Consider the following 18,747-nt stretch of genomic DNA (forward strand, 5'->3'; position numbering starts at 1 on the left):
TGTCTGTTTAGCCCCGCCCTCCAATTTGCGTGTTTCCAAAGCCCCTATCACACTGCCATTCCGGCAAATACACGGGTAAAGTGTTCCGGCAATTGTTCCCGGGTCGCAAGATTTTGCACTTTCACACTGCCAGTGATTACCCGGGATATGTGCGTGCTTTCACACAAAACCCATAAAGATCCCATAACGACACGTGACATCAGGGCGTGACGTGTAATGTACGAGTCGAAAACGTTAGGTATGTTATACTTACACTGAAGCAAGCAAACTATCTCGACGTCAGCGCTGAAAGTGAGGAACTAATTGATTTCTGCTTCATTACAGTTTGCACATATTTTTTTGACGCGAACATTGATCTTCCTTCAAAACAGCAGGTAAAGGAGTCGCGCGATAAGCGCGTCATCACTTCGACATGGCATTAGATCTGGCTTTTGTTCACACAGCGCTCGTCCCGGGTTGAACCCGGCAATGTTACTAGGTCCCCAACCCGGGTTCAATGCCGGAATCAATCCCGGGACGTGGTTCCCGGCAATATGCCGGGTCCGATGTGCAGTGTGAAAGGGGCTCAAGAGAGACGAAGGCACAGGTTTACACAGAAACCAAGTGATAAAGATGTCTCTGAAGACCTGACGCTGTGCAGGGCCAAACTGTGGAAAAACAAAGTCTTTGCCTTATTTCTGATCCAAATGCAAGGAAAGAGTGAATGAACTTCATTTTTAATGAAGATCTAGACCCTGTCAGTAAGAACTTGGTCCTTGGTTTGCTTCATTTAACGGTTTACTTAATTTTACCATTTACAAACGAGGCACAATTTGATGCAGGATTTCAGAAAGATTGAAACTAAAAGACGATGTTGTGCCGACTATATTGGATCTGGCAGTAATGTCGCAACACAAGTGTGAGTAACTGTTTTTATTAGGTGATCACTATTGGCACTTGACAGTTCTTTGAATAAATAGCAAAACAATTTCACTTGAATAATGACCAGTAATGTGAACTAAGTAGATGGCTTAGCAAAACAGACAGACTCCTGAACCCATCATGTTCCAAACACGGACTCAAAACAGTTTTTGTTTCCCCAGGACTTCAAACTGGACCATCTCAGTAACTGTGTTGTTCTTCTATCAGAAAAACTTGCTGGAGGTTGACAGATAGGACACTTTAAACATATAATTCTGTGAATAGCATTTTGATTCAGGAAACAAAAATCATTTTCTGCTTCTCTTAATTGGTTCCTTTATTGCTTAGATTTTTTTTTTTTTACTAATTAATTAAAATGGGGTGTTAACAATTGGATCTTTGACCCAAATCAGTTTTTTTCATGTTTGGATCTCCTTTTTATCCACCCAAACAAAGTTACTTGCTTGTATGCCTACAAAATATGATTGACTTGTTTTTCATCATTCCGCTTGGAAACTCTGTTTCTGTGTTGATACAATGAGCTCTGAGGAACAACAAATCACTGTGGCAAGTTAGTTTCCAGAAATTTGTTGGAGTGAACTAGATATCTATGAGCATAAATGCAGTATTTCAAGTTAAGTCTTAAAATGTAATATTTCTGGATGGACACAAATTCAGATCTATTGAAATCTATACAATTGTATTACATTTTCTTTACAACCAATCATGGCCACTATGTAGGAATGTATTATTTATTTATTATCCCTGGCTTGGCTGTTTTACGTGTCAATCAGAATGCCTCTTCCTCGTAACCACATTGGCCATTGGCCAGACTTTTTTCACAGGTTCAATCAAAAGTCTGTCTGCTGAACATCTGTAACCTCAGCTTATATCACAAGCTCTTACCGCAGTATATTTTCTTACCGTCCTCAGTTTCTTGCCACACAATGCCCTCCAGGTTGACACTGGTGCCCGGCTCACAGGGTCCCAGGCACTCTGGCTCAGTGGACAGGGCCACATCAGATGTGTTGACAGCCACCGAGCGCGTTCGCACCATTAGCTGCTCACAAGGTGAGGCGATGTCACTGTTTCCCATAGAGGCGAGGAGGTGAAGCGGCGGTGGGGCTGGGGTGGAGACCGGAGACTCCATCTGAAGAAAAAAACAGCAAGAAAGAGACAAAAACAAGGAAAATAAGGGCTGGTTGATCTCTGACAGAAAATATTTTCTGGAGAATATCTGCACATGCCCTTAAGGTGGACTATTTTATGAAGGCTGTTACAGAGAGGTCCTGGCCTGCACCCTGCTGGACAGTGGAGCTCATTAAGAGTCAGTGATGTTTTGAGCTACTTAAGCCTCACTCCAGGGAAACAGGGCCCACACAGCATGCTCAATGACACCACATCATCTCACCGAGTGAACACAGGCTTGTTTATTCAATTAAGAGCCTGTAGCTGGGCGGTCAGGCGCTCTAATTGACCCTACCTGCATCCAGGGGCCATGATGGACACCAGCCAAGAAAACAGACAGAAATAGTCCAGTATGAATAGGGCATGCTGGTTCACATGGCAGAAAAAGTTCACTTGGTGGCCATCATGGTATTTTCCTATGAGGGATCTGTCACCAGTGTTGGGTATAGTTACTTTGGAAAGTAGTTAGTTAGGTTACAACGTTACCATCAATTAAAAGTAATCAGTTATGATACAGCGTTACCTATTCATAAAAGTAACGCGTTAGAGTACTCATGCGTTACCAAAAATTAAAAGACGTTTGCAGCGGCTCACACACGACAGACATAGCCCCCGGCCCCTTTAAATGCACATAGAAGTCGTGACTCCCGACAATGAATAACGTCAGTCATCCGACTAAATTAACACAGCAGGATAACAATAACAGGAAAGACAGTCAGCAATCGGCTATTCCACATGGCGTTTTATTTATTTATTATCACAGAACATATTATTAATCAAAATTCGCACCTAACGTAACCAAGTATGCTTACTTGTAAACACAACCTTAAACAGGCTTGCAGATTTAAATCCATTTAAAAATGATGAACAACCAGCCAGCCAACGATCTAACAGAAATTAACAGCTGCCTGTCAAACAAAAATGATAACAAACTGAATTAAATCCTTCACTGCCACACAGGCAAATGACAAATCGCTTAATAGCCGAACTAATTATTATTAAAGTGTCACTCACAGTCACAAGCCTAAATTCGCTTTAACACAGTCCTCTTACATTTACTCTTCAAAGTAGTGATTAAAACGTTGCGTTAAGTTTGAGGTAGAATTTTTGGCGACAGAAGCTTTTCACCAAAGCAGAGCGTGCATTTTACCGTTATGTTCTTTTCTTTTTCGTTGACAAATTGAAAATAATGTGCGTACTTCCATAAACCAAACGCTGTCCTCTCTGCTATCTTGCCGGGAGTTCGAAAAAAAAAAAAAAAACCCACACACACACAGGGTCAGGCGCAGGGCACAGACGCATCACAGCCATTGACTTTACGATCACAGAGCTTCGGCTCCGCTGATACTGTACATCCGCAGGTGGCACAGTAGACCTGGGACTACTGTCTAACAAAAAGCAGGCTGCAGTCGGGATTTTCCTTTCCTTAAAATAACGGATTACTTTTTTTAAAAAAATAACTAAGTTACTGATTACTTACGCACGAAACTAATGCGTTAAGTTACAAATTTCAGGAAAAAAAGTAATTAGAGTACTCTAACGCGTTACTTTGTAACGCGTTACCCACAACACTGTCTGTCACCTACTTAAAGGAGTAGTTCACTTCAAGAACAAAAATTTACAGATAATGCACTCTCTCTGCAAATTTCTTTCTTATTTCAGTCTTCTTTGATGCTCATGAGTTTGAACTTCCAAAATGCAGTTTCAATGCAGCTTCAAATGGCTCTAAAGGATCCCAACCAAAGAAGGGTCTTATCTAGTGAAACCAATAAATAAATAAAAATGTATATATTTTCTAACCTCAGATACAAATTTTGTGTAGCTCTGTATTGCGAATGCGTACTCTGTGCAGTCCCATTCGAAACAGTTAGGGTATGTCAAAACTTCCATCTCAATTTCTCCTCCAACTTCAAAGTCGTCCTACATCACTGCAGAAATACTGACTCGGTGTTAACAAAGTGAACATGGAAAGAAGGTAAAACAGTGATGTAGGACGTTTTATGATGATTTAGAAATTAGAGTTTTTTTGACATACCCTGTCATGTACTGTCATGAAACCAGAATGCACTTTTGTAGGACAGAGCTAGACAAGATCAAGGTTTGAGGTTAAAAAGTAATTAAAATTGTAAAAAAAAAAAAATGTAAGAAAACAACTGATCATTTAACTAGATAAGACCCTTCTTCCTCAGCTGAGATCGTTTAGAGCCGTTTGAAGCTGCATTTAAACTTCATTTTAGAAGTTTATTCCTGAAATGTTTCTGAAATGTTTTCAGAAAACATTTTGAAATCCACCAGCCACAGTGGCCAGTGGACAAAAAAGTTGATTTCCATCCCTGCCCACCACCATGGGCAAGACCAAAGAGCTGTCAAAGGATGTCAGAGACAAAATTGTAGATCTGCACAAGGCTTGAATGGGCTACAAGACCATCAGCAAGAAGCTTGGTGAGGAGGACAATGACCCGAAACATACCACCAAGGCAACAATGGATTGGCTCAAGAAAGCATGGAGTGTCCTAGCCAGACTCCAGACCTGAATCCCATGTAATATCTGTGGAGGGAGCTAAAACTTTGAGTTGCCAAACGACAGCCAAGAAACCTTAAGGAATGAGAGTGGATCAAAATCCCTCCTGAGATGTGTGCAAACCTGATGACCAACCACAAAAAAAAAAAAAAAAACATCTTACTTCTGTGCTTGCAAACAAGGGTTTCTGCATGTACCAAGTCATGTTTTGGTAGGGGATCAAATAATTAATTCACTCACTGTAACAAAAATCTTTTTTTTTTCTGGATTTATTGGTTGGTATTCTGTCTCTATACATTAAAATAAACCTACCATAAAAATTACAGACCCTTTAAGTTTGTCCACTTACAAAATCAACAGGGAAAGAAAAAACATTTTCCCCACTGTATAAATTTCAATTAAAAATAATTTACCCTCATGACTGGTTTTGTGGTATAGGGTCATACATATATTTCCTTCTAAATAAAAAAAGAAAGCGTGTTGCACTTCTATGCAATGAAAAAATACACAAGCAAGGAAAAAATAAAAGATGACTGTATGTATTTATAACCAGGGTTCATCAACATCAGGGTGTGTGTGCCACCACTGGCACGTGGAAGAGTAAACACTGGTGCACAAACCAAAATCGAGACTGAGAGGGGAATATTACATGATTGTAATTATATTTAGTTGTTTACTTTAGAAATGCTGAAGTCAGGGTCCAAAATTAACAGGTGCTATACAGCAAATGAGAGGCTTTTGTGAGTAAATCCAACATCACATGTGAATAAAAAATTACATGATTCAAGTCGAAAGTATACAAACCGCCTACTAGAGAAAAGATCCGCCATCACGTGTTTTCCTTCAGGACTCCATGTGAAATATTCCTCACATGAAGTCACCAAATATGAGGAAGAAATCACAGTGCAAACCAAAAACTGATGCGCACTGCAGTGGGCCACAAAAGTAAATGTTTATTTGGGAAATGTAGTGCCACTTACATTTACAATAGTGTTGCTTTAATGTGGAGGGGAAAGTATTTTTAAAGATTTGGAGTCAGAAGAGGTTTTTTTTTAAGAAACAAACTTTTATTTAGCAAGAAAAAAATCTGTTATATTTTATTTTTTTATTTTCTTGTTTATTTTATTTTTTTATGCCAAAAATCATTAGGAAATTAAGTAAAGATCATGTTCCATGTAGATATTTTGTACATCTCCTACTGTAAATATATCAAATCTTTGTTATAAAACTTTACAAACAATGAGTTTTGATTAGTAATATGCATTGCTAAGAACTTTGGATAACTTACAAGGCTATTTTTTTGCACCTTCAGATTCCAAATTTTCAAATATTTGTATCTCGGCTAAATATTGTCCTATCATAGCAAACAATAGATCAATGAACAGCTGAAAAAAAGACTGGTTTTGTTGTCCAGGGTCACAAACATTTTTGAGCAATCTTGTTCAATGTGACTTCTTTTAAAAGCAAAACAAAACAACAGAACCTTAAACTTTCTAATGTTAATGTACTTTCTAAATATAAGGCCTTATGTGTTATACCGTATCAATGGTGATTGAACTTCCTATTAAAACGGTTCCCAAGCCTGATCTAAATGGAGGACCCTCATTACGAGGAGGATCATGTGAAAAAATGTAAAGCGTGTTTGAATTGTGCCTAATGACCTGTTATCGCTTGTGATTGAGATGATAACAGGTTCAGAAGCTCCACGACTGTTTTTACCTCCTGCATGAAACATCACACCAGTGAGAGAAGCTCATGTCATCTCGACCGCCTGCTGATTTATGATTATGCCTGACTTGCCAGAGTAGTATATGGTGCGCTGACACAACAGACGAGCAAACATCCAGCTGTCAGCATTCCCAGAAAACACACAGACATGCTCAAACACACTACAGGCCGTTCAAATATACTAACAGCCCTAATATCCACCGTACCACATTCATCAAGTGATTACCTCGCAGTATCTGGACGTGCTCTGCTGTACATCAGCGAGCACATTCATGACTTTTAATAGTGACCAATAATGAGAAGCACATCGCACAGACCACTGATACTGACACATGAGCCTTTAGAATGTAAATGAAAAAAAAAGAAAAACGTCCAAGTGGTTTTGATGCCAAGTGCCACAAACTGGCTCTATTGCCAGCAGATCTTTGGCAGAAAACAACTGTCATGTGTATTCAGAGAAGGGTAGGAAAAAAAGACCCTTAAATGGAATAGAAAAACCGAGTTCTTCATCTTAATCTTTTCCTGAGATGAGAATTCAATGTGATTTATAAATCTTGCCCAAACGTCAGTCATTTTTGTTAAGCACAGATGCTTTTAATACTCTTGCAAAACACCAACGTAGCCTAAAACAAGATAGAAGAAGTGAAAGCAACATGAAGAAAATACCCTGAAACTCTTAAAATGATGATAAAGAGCTTATTCTTTAGCAGGCGGCACACCCACGGGCCGCCCACAGTCCATTTGCTGAGCGTCTAAAGCATTTATACTTATAAACCTGGAATGTACTTTCCTGATCTTATAAGCTTTAATCTGATTGTTAGTGGTACACAGTGTATTTTTCAGTACACTTGGAAACAGTTCGACTTCTGAGGAAAGATTAATCACTGGATTTGTTAAAGTTTATCATGTTTTCATGTTATTAAATCTTTAAATGATACCTTTTTTTGTATAAGTTCATCTGATATCGATTTCAAATAGATATCTATTTCCCATGAAAGAAAGCAAACTGTGGTTGGTAGCCTTGTGTTCTGGTCAGACAGTGCCTTAGTGTTAAATGAATGGTTGACATGAAAATGAGTTGCAATGTGAGGAAGACTGAATATATGTTACCTAAACTCTGTAATTCTAAGTAGTGGTTGAGCACTAAGATCTGAAAAAAAAATATTTATAATGATTAAATGACAGCAATTAAGATTAACAAATGAAACTGAAGAAATCTATGAAAATATTGTACACAATATTGGTAAAGCAGGGATATTGACCAGTAATTCCATAATTTCCAAAACTGTTAGGGTTGAATATTGACAACTACTGAATGATTTAAATGCATAAATCATTATTCCATAAATCACAAAGCAATAATGGCTGATATTTAATTCTACATAACATTTTTACATTATGTGTAAAACAAAATGTAAGCATAAAAATGAAAAATAATATAATTAAAAGCTGAATTAAGAAATACAATTATTATTAACTATTTAAATAAAATGAAACAATATAAATAAAAACTATAATAAGTGAATTAAGTTTAACAACATTATGTCTGAAAGCATGAAAAGCAAATATGTTTTAAAATCTTCTGAATATATTATGTGTTAAAAAATAATTAGGGATTTAAAGGGGTCATGGGATGCAAAATTTACTTTTACATGTTGGTTGAACATAAATGTGTGTTGGCAGTGTGTGTACACATCGACCCAATAATGATGAAAATCCACCCAGTATTTATTTTTTAATAGCCATAAATAATTACCCATTTCTCAAATCAAGCCATTCTCAGGTGCTTGGCTGTGTGACATCACACAGGCTAAGGCCCCTCCCACAATTGTTGATTGACACTGGTGTTTAACCATAGACCCACCCTGAGTGAGTTGTCATCAGGCCGCCATCGTTTCGACGCTGGAGCAGATGTAAACAAGAACAGCTCCTAAGAGATTGAGGTGTTCTGTTGTTGAATATGATAATGAACATAGCAGTCGTCATTTAGAAGGTCTTGGAAGGAAATGAACAAAATGGGTTGCGGTGAAAAGAGCTGTTTTTGGCAAGGTAAAATTGGTGTTGTTTTACCATTGCAAAATTTTAACCAAAGCATGTTATAGACTTTTCATTAAGAACCTAAATAATAATATAAACTTGTGGAAAATGGGCGTCCAATGACCCCAACAAAGACATTTTAAGCAAGCATTGGATGATAAGAAAAGGTAATCAAAATGTAAAAATACATAGAAATGAGCATAGTCAATACTGTTTGAGTTAGATCCTTGATATTGTATTAAATGCAATAAGAAAACGATGAACTAATACAAGTGTATTAGTTCAGTCTGGCAGTCTGTCACCAAGTCTAAAAGCAATTCAACTTACAAAAATGAAGATAAAACTGTAACTGATAAACTCTCTTTTTCAAAAGGTTATCAGATCTCATAAAACCCTTACAATGTGATCAAGAGTCCACACTGGCTACATTCACCCACCAGAGGCCAAACTACGAGCCAGTTCCGCAAGAGTGGAAGTACACTCAGGCCTGAAGAATGCAAAAGCAAGCAGAAGCCATGCATACTTAAGAGTTCAAAGCTCAACTCTATTTCACTCACAGAGAAACAAATAACTTTGCTAAGCCAGGAAAAAGCGAAGCGGCCACAGGAGATGAGACGAAACTTTACAGCAGTTGCCAGATGAAACAGCTTAATATTCAGCCGTCTGTGGAGATGCACTAAACAAACAGGGTCTAAAAAGAGAATCATCCTCATGTCCCTCGTCGACTTCTTTACAAACAATGAGATAATATTATATCACCCTTCCAAGTAACAGAAAACGGTGTTCCTGCATCCCTGTTTACAGCTTTTGGCTTAATAACCAGCACTGCTAGAGATCCAAAAGCAGGGAGCCTAAATACATCAAAACCACAAAAGCAGAGATTTATTCTTGCCTAATTAAAAAACAATAATCGCCCCTCCCCTGTATCCAGTACACTGATGCTTAGCCTTCCAATAGAGCTGCAAATATGGAAGTGATTTTTATAAACAATGAAGACGTTTTCGCAGGCAGAGAAAAAGCCTGATGTCTGGCTTATGCGCCTGTTGCTATTAGGACAGAATCTGCATTCCCAGAAGACATCCCTAGAAAAAAATAATAGGGGGGAATAAAACAATTGCCTTTCATGACTCCAAACACAAAACAGCGAGAATCAATCTGAGAATGATAGCAATGCCTGGGGGTGTAACGGTGAGATGGAATCGATGGAGCCTAATAAACAGGCAATCAGCACGCACGCATGATGGGCTCTGTAACGTCCTTGACCCATCAATCTCAACTGGAAAGCTATGTAGCTCGAATGGAAGATCTAAAGCCGTTTTCCCACCTGGTTCAATTACTTTGCTCCAAACTTGAGTTTGAAAAAGAATCAATACGAAGAATAAAAGCTACTTGAAGACAAACAATAAGACATAAATAGTTAAATTACACACGACTGTGGTCTGTTTCTGCACAAAACGTCAGACTGCTTTCATTTCAACATGAAATATATGCTAGATGAGTGGTTTTCAAATGCTTTGATGCCCATAAAATACAATAAACCCCCTTGCAAAAGGACATTAGGATTTAATAGTACATAAATTTGACGGTTCAGTATGTAGCTCAGTTTTGTCGTCACGGTTCGATATGATTTCAGTACAGAAGGGAGTCTTTTAACATTAAAAGGTGTCCAAACAAAAATCTAATTACTATTTATTTTTAAATGTAATAATTAACATTCAACTAAAAAAAAAAAAAAAAAAAATATGCAAAGTGAATTGCACAAAACACAGTTTTTAATTTAACTTCTAAATGACAACATTTCTATTTGTTGCTGAAATATAGGCTATTCATAGGCTACAGTGGCTGTCATGACCTTAAACATAAACATAACGTTTAAACTAACTTTTATAGAGAATATCTCTTTGGGTTTGAGACTTTAGTCTTTGCAAATTTAGGGATCTTATGTATTCACAAACAGCTTGTAACACTACAAAGAGAAAGGAAAACATGAAATCGCATTATATGTCCCCTTTAAATATGTAATTTTGATGATAAAATATGAGTTTTATGGGATAATATCTTTGACTACGTGGAGAATATAAGACATCACTAACATGTAAAGTAAATATAATGAAGTAGCCAATAGTCTTAATATTTAGCAAAATGCTCTTCTTTGTTCTTAATTTCTCTAGCAAATAACGAGCTGTACACTGTCGTGAAGCTGCTTTATTGACGTGTTTCCGCAGTTGAAACACTGATTGAGCGATTACATGAGATGTTATATATGTTATTTATGTATATATATATATATATATATATATATATATATATATATATATATAAAATCTCAAGTTCAAATAACTTCAGTCCTAATAATATATTAAAAAAAGGTTATAAAATATACTCCCTATGACCATTTTTCCCCACAGAATCTGGTACCAATTGGTAGCTCAAGTGTTTTTTTTTCAGTGTTTTCCAAAATTGGGTGAGTATCAAAGGTTCCCATCTACACATTACGCTAAACAGCTTTCACACAGACCAAAACCCCAGCTCTGATGTCAAACAGACTTTAGTGTGAAACTGCCCTGCACAAAAACATGAAGCAAAGAGTCAGTTAAACCAAACCAGGGCTGAATTCAACTGCTCTGCTCTGATAGCAGCTGGACTGGGGCTCTGAGGCAGTAATCTGTCAGCTTTACTTAACTGCTTCTGTGCTTTCCAAAGATAACAGATGACCCACGCTGATCAACCGAGCTTAAGCTTATTTCAAGCACTAAAACAGTATGTTGTCCATCAGCATGCCTTCATATGTCCTTTTGGTTCTCTGAATTTGATGGCAAGATAAATGCTTTTAAAGTTGAAGGCCTGTGCTTTAAAAACAGACATTGTTGAACAGCTCTATGGAAGTAAAGGAAAATTCTTTACTGACCTGGACAAGGTAAATTTGTTTTTCATCACAATAAAAGATGCAACTACACAAATGAAAAAAAAGGGAACTAGATCTACACAAAAGACTAGACTGAGTGTAAAATGTAATTGAACATAGTGATTTTTAAGTCATGTTAAATTCAATGCTCATGCCGCAAGATGTGAAACAACAGCTAAAGCATAAAAATGCATTACCAATTCATACGCATTTTACAAGGGGGCTAATTTGTACGATTTTGTATGATTTGTCTTGTCCCCAGTGACGGGTAGGTTTAGGAGTGGGGTTAGGAATACATTATTTGTACAAATTCATGTGAATTGTGCAACTCCTAAAATACATAAGATTAAGTACAAATTAGGGCTGCACGATGTGTCGTTTAAGCATCGATATCGCGATGTACGAATCCACGATAGTCAAATCGCAGGATGTGCGATGTAGGCTGTCGTAGTTGATCCGTTATTCATTAACTGTATGGGCCAGAGAGAGAGAGAGAGAGAGAGAGAGAGAGAGAGAGAGAGAGAGAGAGAGAGAGAGAGAGAGAGCGCGAACACGCAGCCGGCGACACACTAGATGCGTGGCGCAAGCGTCTCAGCTGCGTGGCATGTCCGTTTTTAATTCGGCTCCCATGTTAACAGATTGGAGCTTGCAGACTGCCTGCGTGAGACGCGCGTCTCAGGTGCGGCCCGAGCCGCGCGGAAAACACGTGCATGCTAGAAATAGAACCAACGCCTATTTTTCACGTGACGCAAGCGTGCTGGAAGCGTTTCCAGGCAAAATATAATAGGAAAATATGTTTATATGTCATTTTGTACACAGATTCATATTAATTCATGACACTTAGATGTTTGAAAGTCTATAGGTTGACATATATCCAGATATAAATGTAATTTAAAAAATTAATTAATATTTATCGATTTTCAAATATTGCACCTGTCACCGGCCTGAGAGAGAGCGAGAGAGAGCGAGAGAGAGCGAGAGAGAGCGAGAGCGAGAGCCCAGGCCGCACTCAATGTCGCAGAAAAATAAAATATCGCAATGTAATTTTTTTCCCAATATCGTGCAGCCCTAGTACAAATCATATGAATTTGTTCGATTTAAGTCATTAGAATTCATATGAATTAGCCACCTCATAAAATATGTATGAATTGTGTGAGATCAAGTTGGAATAAAACAAAACAAAATTATACCAAAATAAAACAAGACAACTACTACAACAATCTACTGAAAATTTTCTTGCAGTACACCTTCATGCACTGAAAATGTGGTTGGATGTTGGACAGGCTTCTGCACAGCAGGTGTTTTGAGCCCCATTCTTTCAACATGGCTTGGTCGTGTCTGCCCATCCTCCATCCTGCCTCATTTGGTCTCCTCCATGCAGCTGGTTAGCTTGGGCTCATGCCCAGTATTGTTTACGGACCTGTGGGAGGCTGGAGGGGAAGAGGAAAGGCCTCTGAGTTGAGCGAGAGTGGCGACATGCATTCCTCATAACTGCCAGATAAAATGGATGCCTGAGAGAGGAATGGCAGCAGCAAAAAGGAAAAGCTTCATAGAAGCACTGCAGATGACAAACATTTTGTTGGAAAGTATTGGACTACTTTTACAAAGAAACACTACTTTAGTCTTTCTTTTTCAGACTTTAATGCTTAATTCAATGTTACTTGCTGTTTCTTTTCAATTAATTGCTCAATTTACTATCAATTTCTGAGTGAAAACATTTTTTTTTATTTCCAGTGTAGAAGATGGACAATGACTTTCAGCCAATGTCAGTGTGAACATCTTTACATTTAAGATTATGTTTCCGGCAACAGGAACATGCCCAGATTTTAATGCTGTCGAATTTGTACTGAGAAAGCATAATACCAAACGGTCCACATAAGTGGTTGACCGATATATTGCCAAGGCCGATATATCGGCCGATATTTGGCATTTAGCAAATATCGGTATCCGTCGATAAGTATTGTCTGCTTGGCCAATGTGTTCGAGGCAGGACTTTTATTGGACAATGCTGTGAATGGCAGCACCTAAGCACACAGTGCTCACATTCTCCCTCTTGATCGTCATTGTCATTAACATTTCTGTCTAATACGGATAAAATTCTGTCTAATAATCAAATGGAATGATTAAACAAAGGGGTAACACTTTAGAATAAGGTTCCATTAGTTAATGTTAGTTAACTACTTTCGTTAACATGAACTAAGCAAGAACAATCCTTCTACAGCATTTATAAGTCTTAGTTCATGTTAATTTCAACATTTACTGATGCATTATTTAAATCAAAAGTTGTGCTTGTTAACATTAGTTAATGCACTGTGAATTACCATGAACTAACAATGAATAACTGTATTTTCATTAACTAACATTAACGAAGATGAATAAATACAGTAATAAATGTATTATTCAATGTTTGTTCATGTTAATTAATACATTAACTAACATTAACTAATGGAACCTTATTCTAAAGTGTTACCAACAAAGGAATTAATGTATACAAAAAGTATTATAATGACTGAATTTATATTATTAGTAATAGGCAAACATTATAATACTTTCTAGTTTGCCGCCAGCATTAAGCAAATATGCATTTGTATCATTTAAACAAACCTTTGAATGACTAATGAACATTTAGTATCACAAACCTTGATAACTTAGTCGAATCCAGCTGTGAGATCTTGTGAAGTGTGCATTTTTATCCAGCATGATCGCGTGTTCTCTGCGTGACGGTCGGTCCGTGTGAATTGAATGCTTTAAACTATAAACTAGGGTTGTGCAAAAAATCAAATGCGATTTTCAGGCACATCTCATCAGTAAAAACGCTCCTTTAATTAGAAGTATTATCTCCAGCACGTGTGTTCAGATCAGGGTTGCCAGGTTTTTACAACAAATCCTGCCCTGTTGCTTCTCAAAACTAGTCCAAAACTATCGATTCCAGGAGGTTCCCAGATAAAAAAAAAATTGCCTCCCGGGGTTAAAATATACGTTTTGTTTTTTGGCATGGTTGTCTTGGTAAAATTCGCATTTTAGGGGCTAAATATTACGTTATTGGTATTGGGGTTGCTTCAACCGCGGACATGAAAAACATTCGCAGACTTGGCAACACTGGTTCAGGTGGAGCGGCAGTTACTACACAGAGCTGTAGTCTACCGACAACTAACACAAAATCGCTTTCAAAATCGACAAAGAATCGCCACCGATTTTAAAATCGATTTTGTGTAGATTGTCAGTGAATTACAGCTCTGTGTAGTAAATGCCAACCAGTGTTGCCAAGTCTGTGGTTGTTTTTCATGTCCGCGGGTCGAAGCGACCCCAATACAAATAACATGATATTTAGCCCCTAAAATGCGAAATTTACCAAGGCAACCATGCCATAACTTACATTTTAATCCCGGAAAGCAATTTTCTATCAGGGAACCTCCTGGGAACGCGATTGGGCTAGTTTTGGACTAGTTTTGAGAAGCAACTGGGCAGGATTTGTTGTGAAAACCTGGCAACCCTGAACTGAACGCACGTGCTGGAGACATACTTCTAATTACAGGAGCATCTTTACTGATGAGATGTGCATGAAAATCGCATTCGATTTTTTGCACAGCCCTACTATAAACTTGTGAATTTTCAAATTATGCTGCACTTTATGCATTTGCCCACTGTCATATTCATGTCATTTTCACTTTGTGCTGTGTGTAAAATGAGTGTTACCCTGGCTTTATTTGAAAAATATGATTCCCAATGCACACAAACTTCCCAAATACTGAGTGCCCTGTTGGTTAAAGAGTTTACTTCATTTTTAATTATATTTGTATTAAATATTTATTCATGAAAAATACATTGTCATCTAAAGTGTTTATTTTGCACATTTATTTTTTAATCCATTGTCAAACGATTAAACATTTCTTAAATAGTAATAAAAAATGTAAAAATAAATAAATAAATTGTATCAGGTTTATATCAGCTATCGGCCTCCCGCTTTCCAAGATATCGGTATCGGCTGTCAAAAAAAAACAACGACAACAACAACAACAAAAAAAACAACGAAATCGGTCAACCACTACTCCACAAACTATGGAATAAGCAAATTAATCACTAGGTCATTTTTAGGTCAGTTTTTACGTCATCTAATCCTAAAAAAACATTTTTTTTCACATTTTGTACAGATTCATACAACCATTGACTACCTTATTCATTAATTTAACTATGAAATCCAGCTAATACATAAATCAAAATATTAACCCAAAAAGGCTGAAGATCAGTTTCTTAAAAGGACTGCAGTTCATTCTAAGCGTCTGATGATGTGGAACCTTTCAGGACTGTTAGAATAACAGACAGCACACATGCTTTACGATCTTGTCATCTAGTGGCAACGTTTTCTGTGAGTAAAAATTCAGCTTGCTTGTTCCAGACACAGGAGATCCAGCTAATTTCACGTTGTTTTGAGTGCTCTGTCAAACCACAACTCGTTTTCTTTTCTTAAATGCAAAAAGGGAGGCTGGAAAACCAAAAAAAAAAAAAAAAAAAAAAGATCCAGATGTCAAGCCAAGCACTAATAATATGTAACAGATCAGAGAATGAGAGTGATAAAGAGTAAAACAGACGTGGAGGAGGGGGGAGCAGAGCAAATTCTTTCCCCTCCTCCATAATAGCACCTCCTGGTGTGAGTCATTCACTAACAACAGTATCTATTACAATAATAATCCACATTCTTTTCAAGGTCACCCTCTCTGGAAAAGGCTGGTTTGAGAGGAAATCAGCTCAGAAACACAACCTCTTTAACACTCTGCTTGGTCATACACATTTTCACAACAAATGCAAAAGTGCAACACGACTCGGTGCTGGGTGCCAAAATCAACATCCAGCGCTTCAGAAACATGAACTAGAACTTTGGCCCACAATCCTGGAGAAAAACAAGTCTATTTATAATTTATTTTCCTAAATGCCCATTGTTATGATCCTTTTCCATTTGTTATCCTTTATTAAGTCACGTTAAACTTTTAATCTTCAACTATAAAATATCCAAAATAAAAATATGAAATACATTGCATTACATTTACAACTACGATAATCCAAAAGTTAAACAGAAACAATTACATTTACTGTGTAAATTATATGTTTTCAAAAACAATGCAAGTCGTTGCCATGCATAATTTCCATCTCAAACAATTTTGCCACCAGTAAAAAATACATAAAATGCTAAAAATAAAGGTTTTTATAAAATGGGATTTATGTTTCCTTGAAGAACTTTAACTTAACTAAAAGTTCTTTACAGTGGAAAAGGTTCTTAAATGCTCTTCAGACAATAAAAAAAACATTGTTCTTTTAAGAGCACTGTTCACTTAAAGGTTCTTTGGTGAACCTAAAATGGTTCTTCTGTGGAACTCCGAAAAACCTCTTCACTTATAAAAGTGAAGATTCTTTATAGTGGAAAAGTGTTTTTAAGATTATTCAAATGTTATCCAAATAAGGGAAAATTTATTTTAAAAAATGTTTACTCAAAGTTTCTTTGGGGAAGTAAAAAAATTTTGTTTCTATGACATCAGTGCAAACCCTTCAATAAAATCAGCCTGTGCAAGACAAGGTATGTTTAAAGTGTCATTTTAAAAACCATAATTTCGACAACAGAATGCTTTCAAACACAATACACCATTTGAGATGTGGTGAGAGTTTACGATTTTCAGAAAAAACGTTATCTTCTATTCATTTTATGAGCTCAGATCTCAAGAGTTGTGATGAGATTTAAGTAAAACAAGTCAAAAAATGATTTAGGAACTGGAATTATGTCACTGGGATACACAGAATAAACATCTTATTACAAATTCCCAGAGTACAATAGAGCACTTTGACAGAACCAAAACAATGTTTTATATACCCACTTACAAGACAAGTTGTTTTTCATGCTGCTAGATTTCCCTGGAGAACCACAAGCCAACTATTTATGGAAGTAATGCATTCTGCTGCTTCCTCTAAACAGAGGAAAGACTCTATGTGGGTGGTACTCCATCTAACAGATACAACATATATACAGACCCATGGGAGGAACAGCTTTTTCACAATTCTCTGACCTCTGAGCTGAACTTGGGTGTAGTAAACTGAACAAAAGATGTTGACTGATGACTACAATGGGAAAAACATCTAGTCACCCACAAACCTTTATTCTGAGCTGGCTCTCAAGACGCTATTATAAATGTTAAAAATATATATGTTGTGTATAAATGTCATGCAAAACAGCTTGCAAAACAGCAAAACAGGATTTTGTACTTAAGGCAATGGTTCTCACATAATAGTGCAGACATTTGCTGAAGGGTCACTTGAAATTTGATAAATGATACTAAAGCTGAAACTGTTGGAGAACTGTTGTGAATGACAGCCTCTCCATTAATAACAAAATAAACCAAATTAATAGTTTTTTTTTTTTTGCATGCTTAGAAGAATGTCAGTTTAAGTTAGTCAATTTAACATAAATTGGTAGTAATAATATAGTGCAGCTAGAGAATAAAACAATAGAGAGTTTGCAACACATTTTTTATTTACATGAGCTAGGCTGTCACTAGCACTAGAATGTCAGTTTGATACACATTACCATAAATCAACAATTAAAAAACATTAAACAAACAGAACACATTCTGAGTCCACCAGACTGACAAATCTTAAAGGGATAGCTCACCCAAAAATGAATTACTCACCCTCATGTTGTTCCAAACCCACAAGACCTTCATTCATCTTCAGAACACAAATTAAGATATTTCTGATGCATTCCGAGAGCTCTCTGACCCTCCCATTGACAGCAAGGATCCTTACACAATCAAGACTCAGAAACATAGCAAGGAGATCATTAAAATAATCCATGTGACGTCAGAGGTTCAACCACAGTTTAACGAAGCTATTAGAATACTTTGTGCGTAAAGAAAACTAAAATAATGACTTTATTCAACAAATTGTCTCCTCTGCATCACCCAAAACTGCCCTTTTTAATTAAATTATACATAAAATTGGATTACTAAAAGGTTTATCAAGCTTTACAGAAATTTAAGCTTTCAATTCATACTTAATTCTAATTTAGGCTTAGTTTCTGAAATGACTCTACTTTTTAAGTTTTAAACTGTAGAATGCAGGATTATCACAAGACCTACAATTCGTCATGCTCCCATAGTGATGAAAACAGTGCAAAGTTTCCCTACAGGAGGCAAATCCCACAGGGATCGCATCTCGTGATATGATCAGTGAAAAACCCCAGCCATCCTCCCATGGTGAAACTGAAGATTTCATTGAATGAAAGTTTACCACACATTTTTTTTTCTTCTTTTTTTAGAGTTTAGAGACAGAGACATTGCATTCTGAGATACAGAAATATTGCCAAGCCAAAGTACAAGCAAAAGTCAAGCTAAAATTTTTGTCTCCTAGGTATAAGTCTACGTTATTATCTAGAGACATCATCTTTAACACTATGGCTACCGTTATAGTGCACACCCAGTGAAAT

The 18,747-nt window shown here is 36.9% G+C and overlaps 1 protein-coding gene across 2 annotated transcripts in view; it reads right to left on the bottom strand.

Moving 5' to 3' along the window:
• The window catches only part of LOC113106520 (zinc finger protein 609-like), a 58,790-nt gene that overhangs the window by 19,575 nt on the left and 20,468 nt on the right, over positions 1 to 18,747 (bottom strand). For both annotated transcript variants that reach the window (XM_026268541.1, XM_026268543.1), the window contains exon 3: positions 1,825 to 2,050. In XM_026268541.1, coding sequence (XP_026124326.1) covers positions 1,825 to 2,050 — 226 coding nt within the window. The remainder of the gene's footprint in view (positions 1 to 1,824; positions 2,051 to 18,747) is intronic.

This window comes from Carassius auratus, chromosome 7, assembly GCF_003368295.1.
Source record: "Carassius auratus strain Wakin chromosome 7, ASM336829v1, whole genome shotgun sequence".
In the NCBI taxonomy this organism is placed as follows: domain Eukaryota; kingdom Metazoa; phylum Chordata; class Actinopteri; order Cypriniformes; family Cyprinidae; genus Carassius; species Carassius auratus.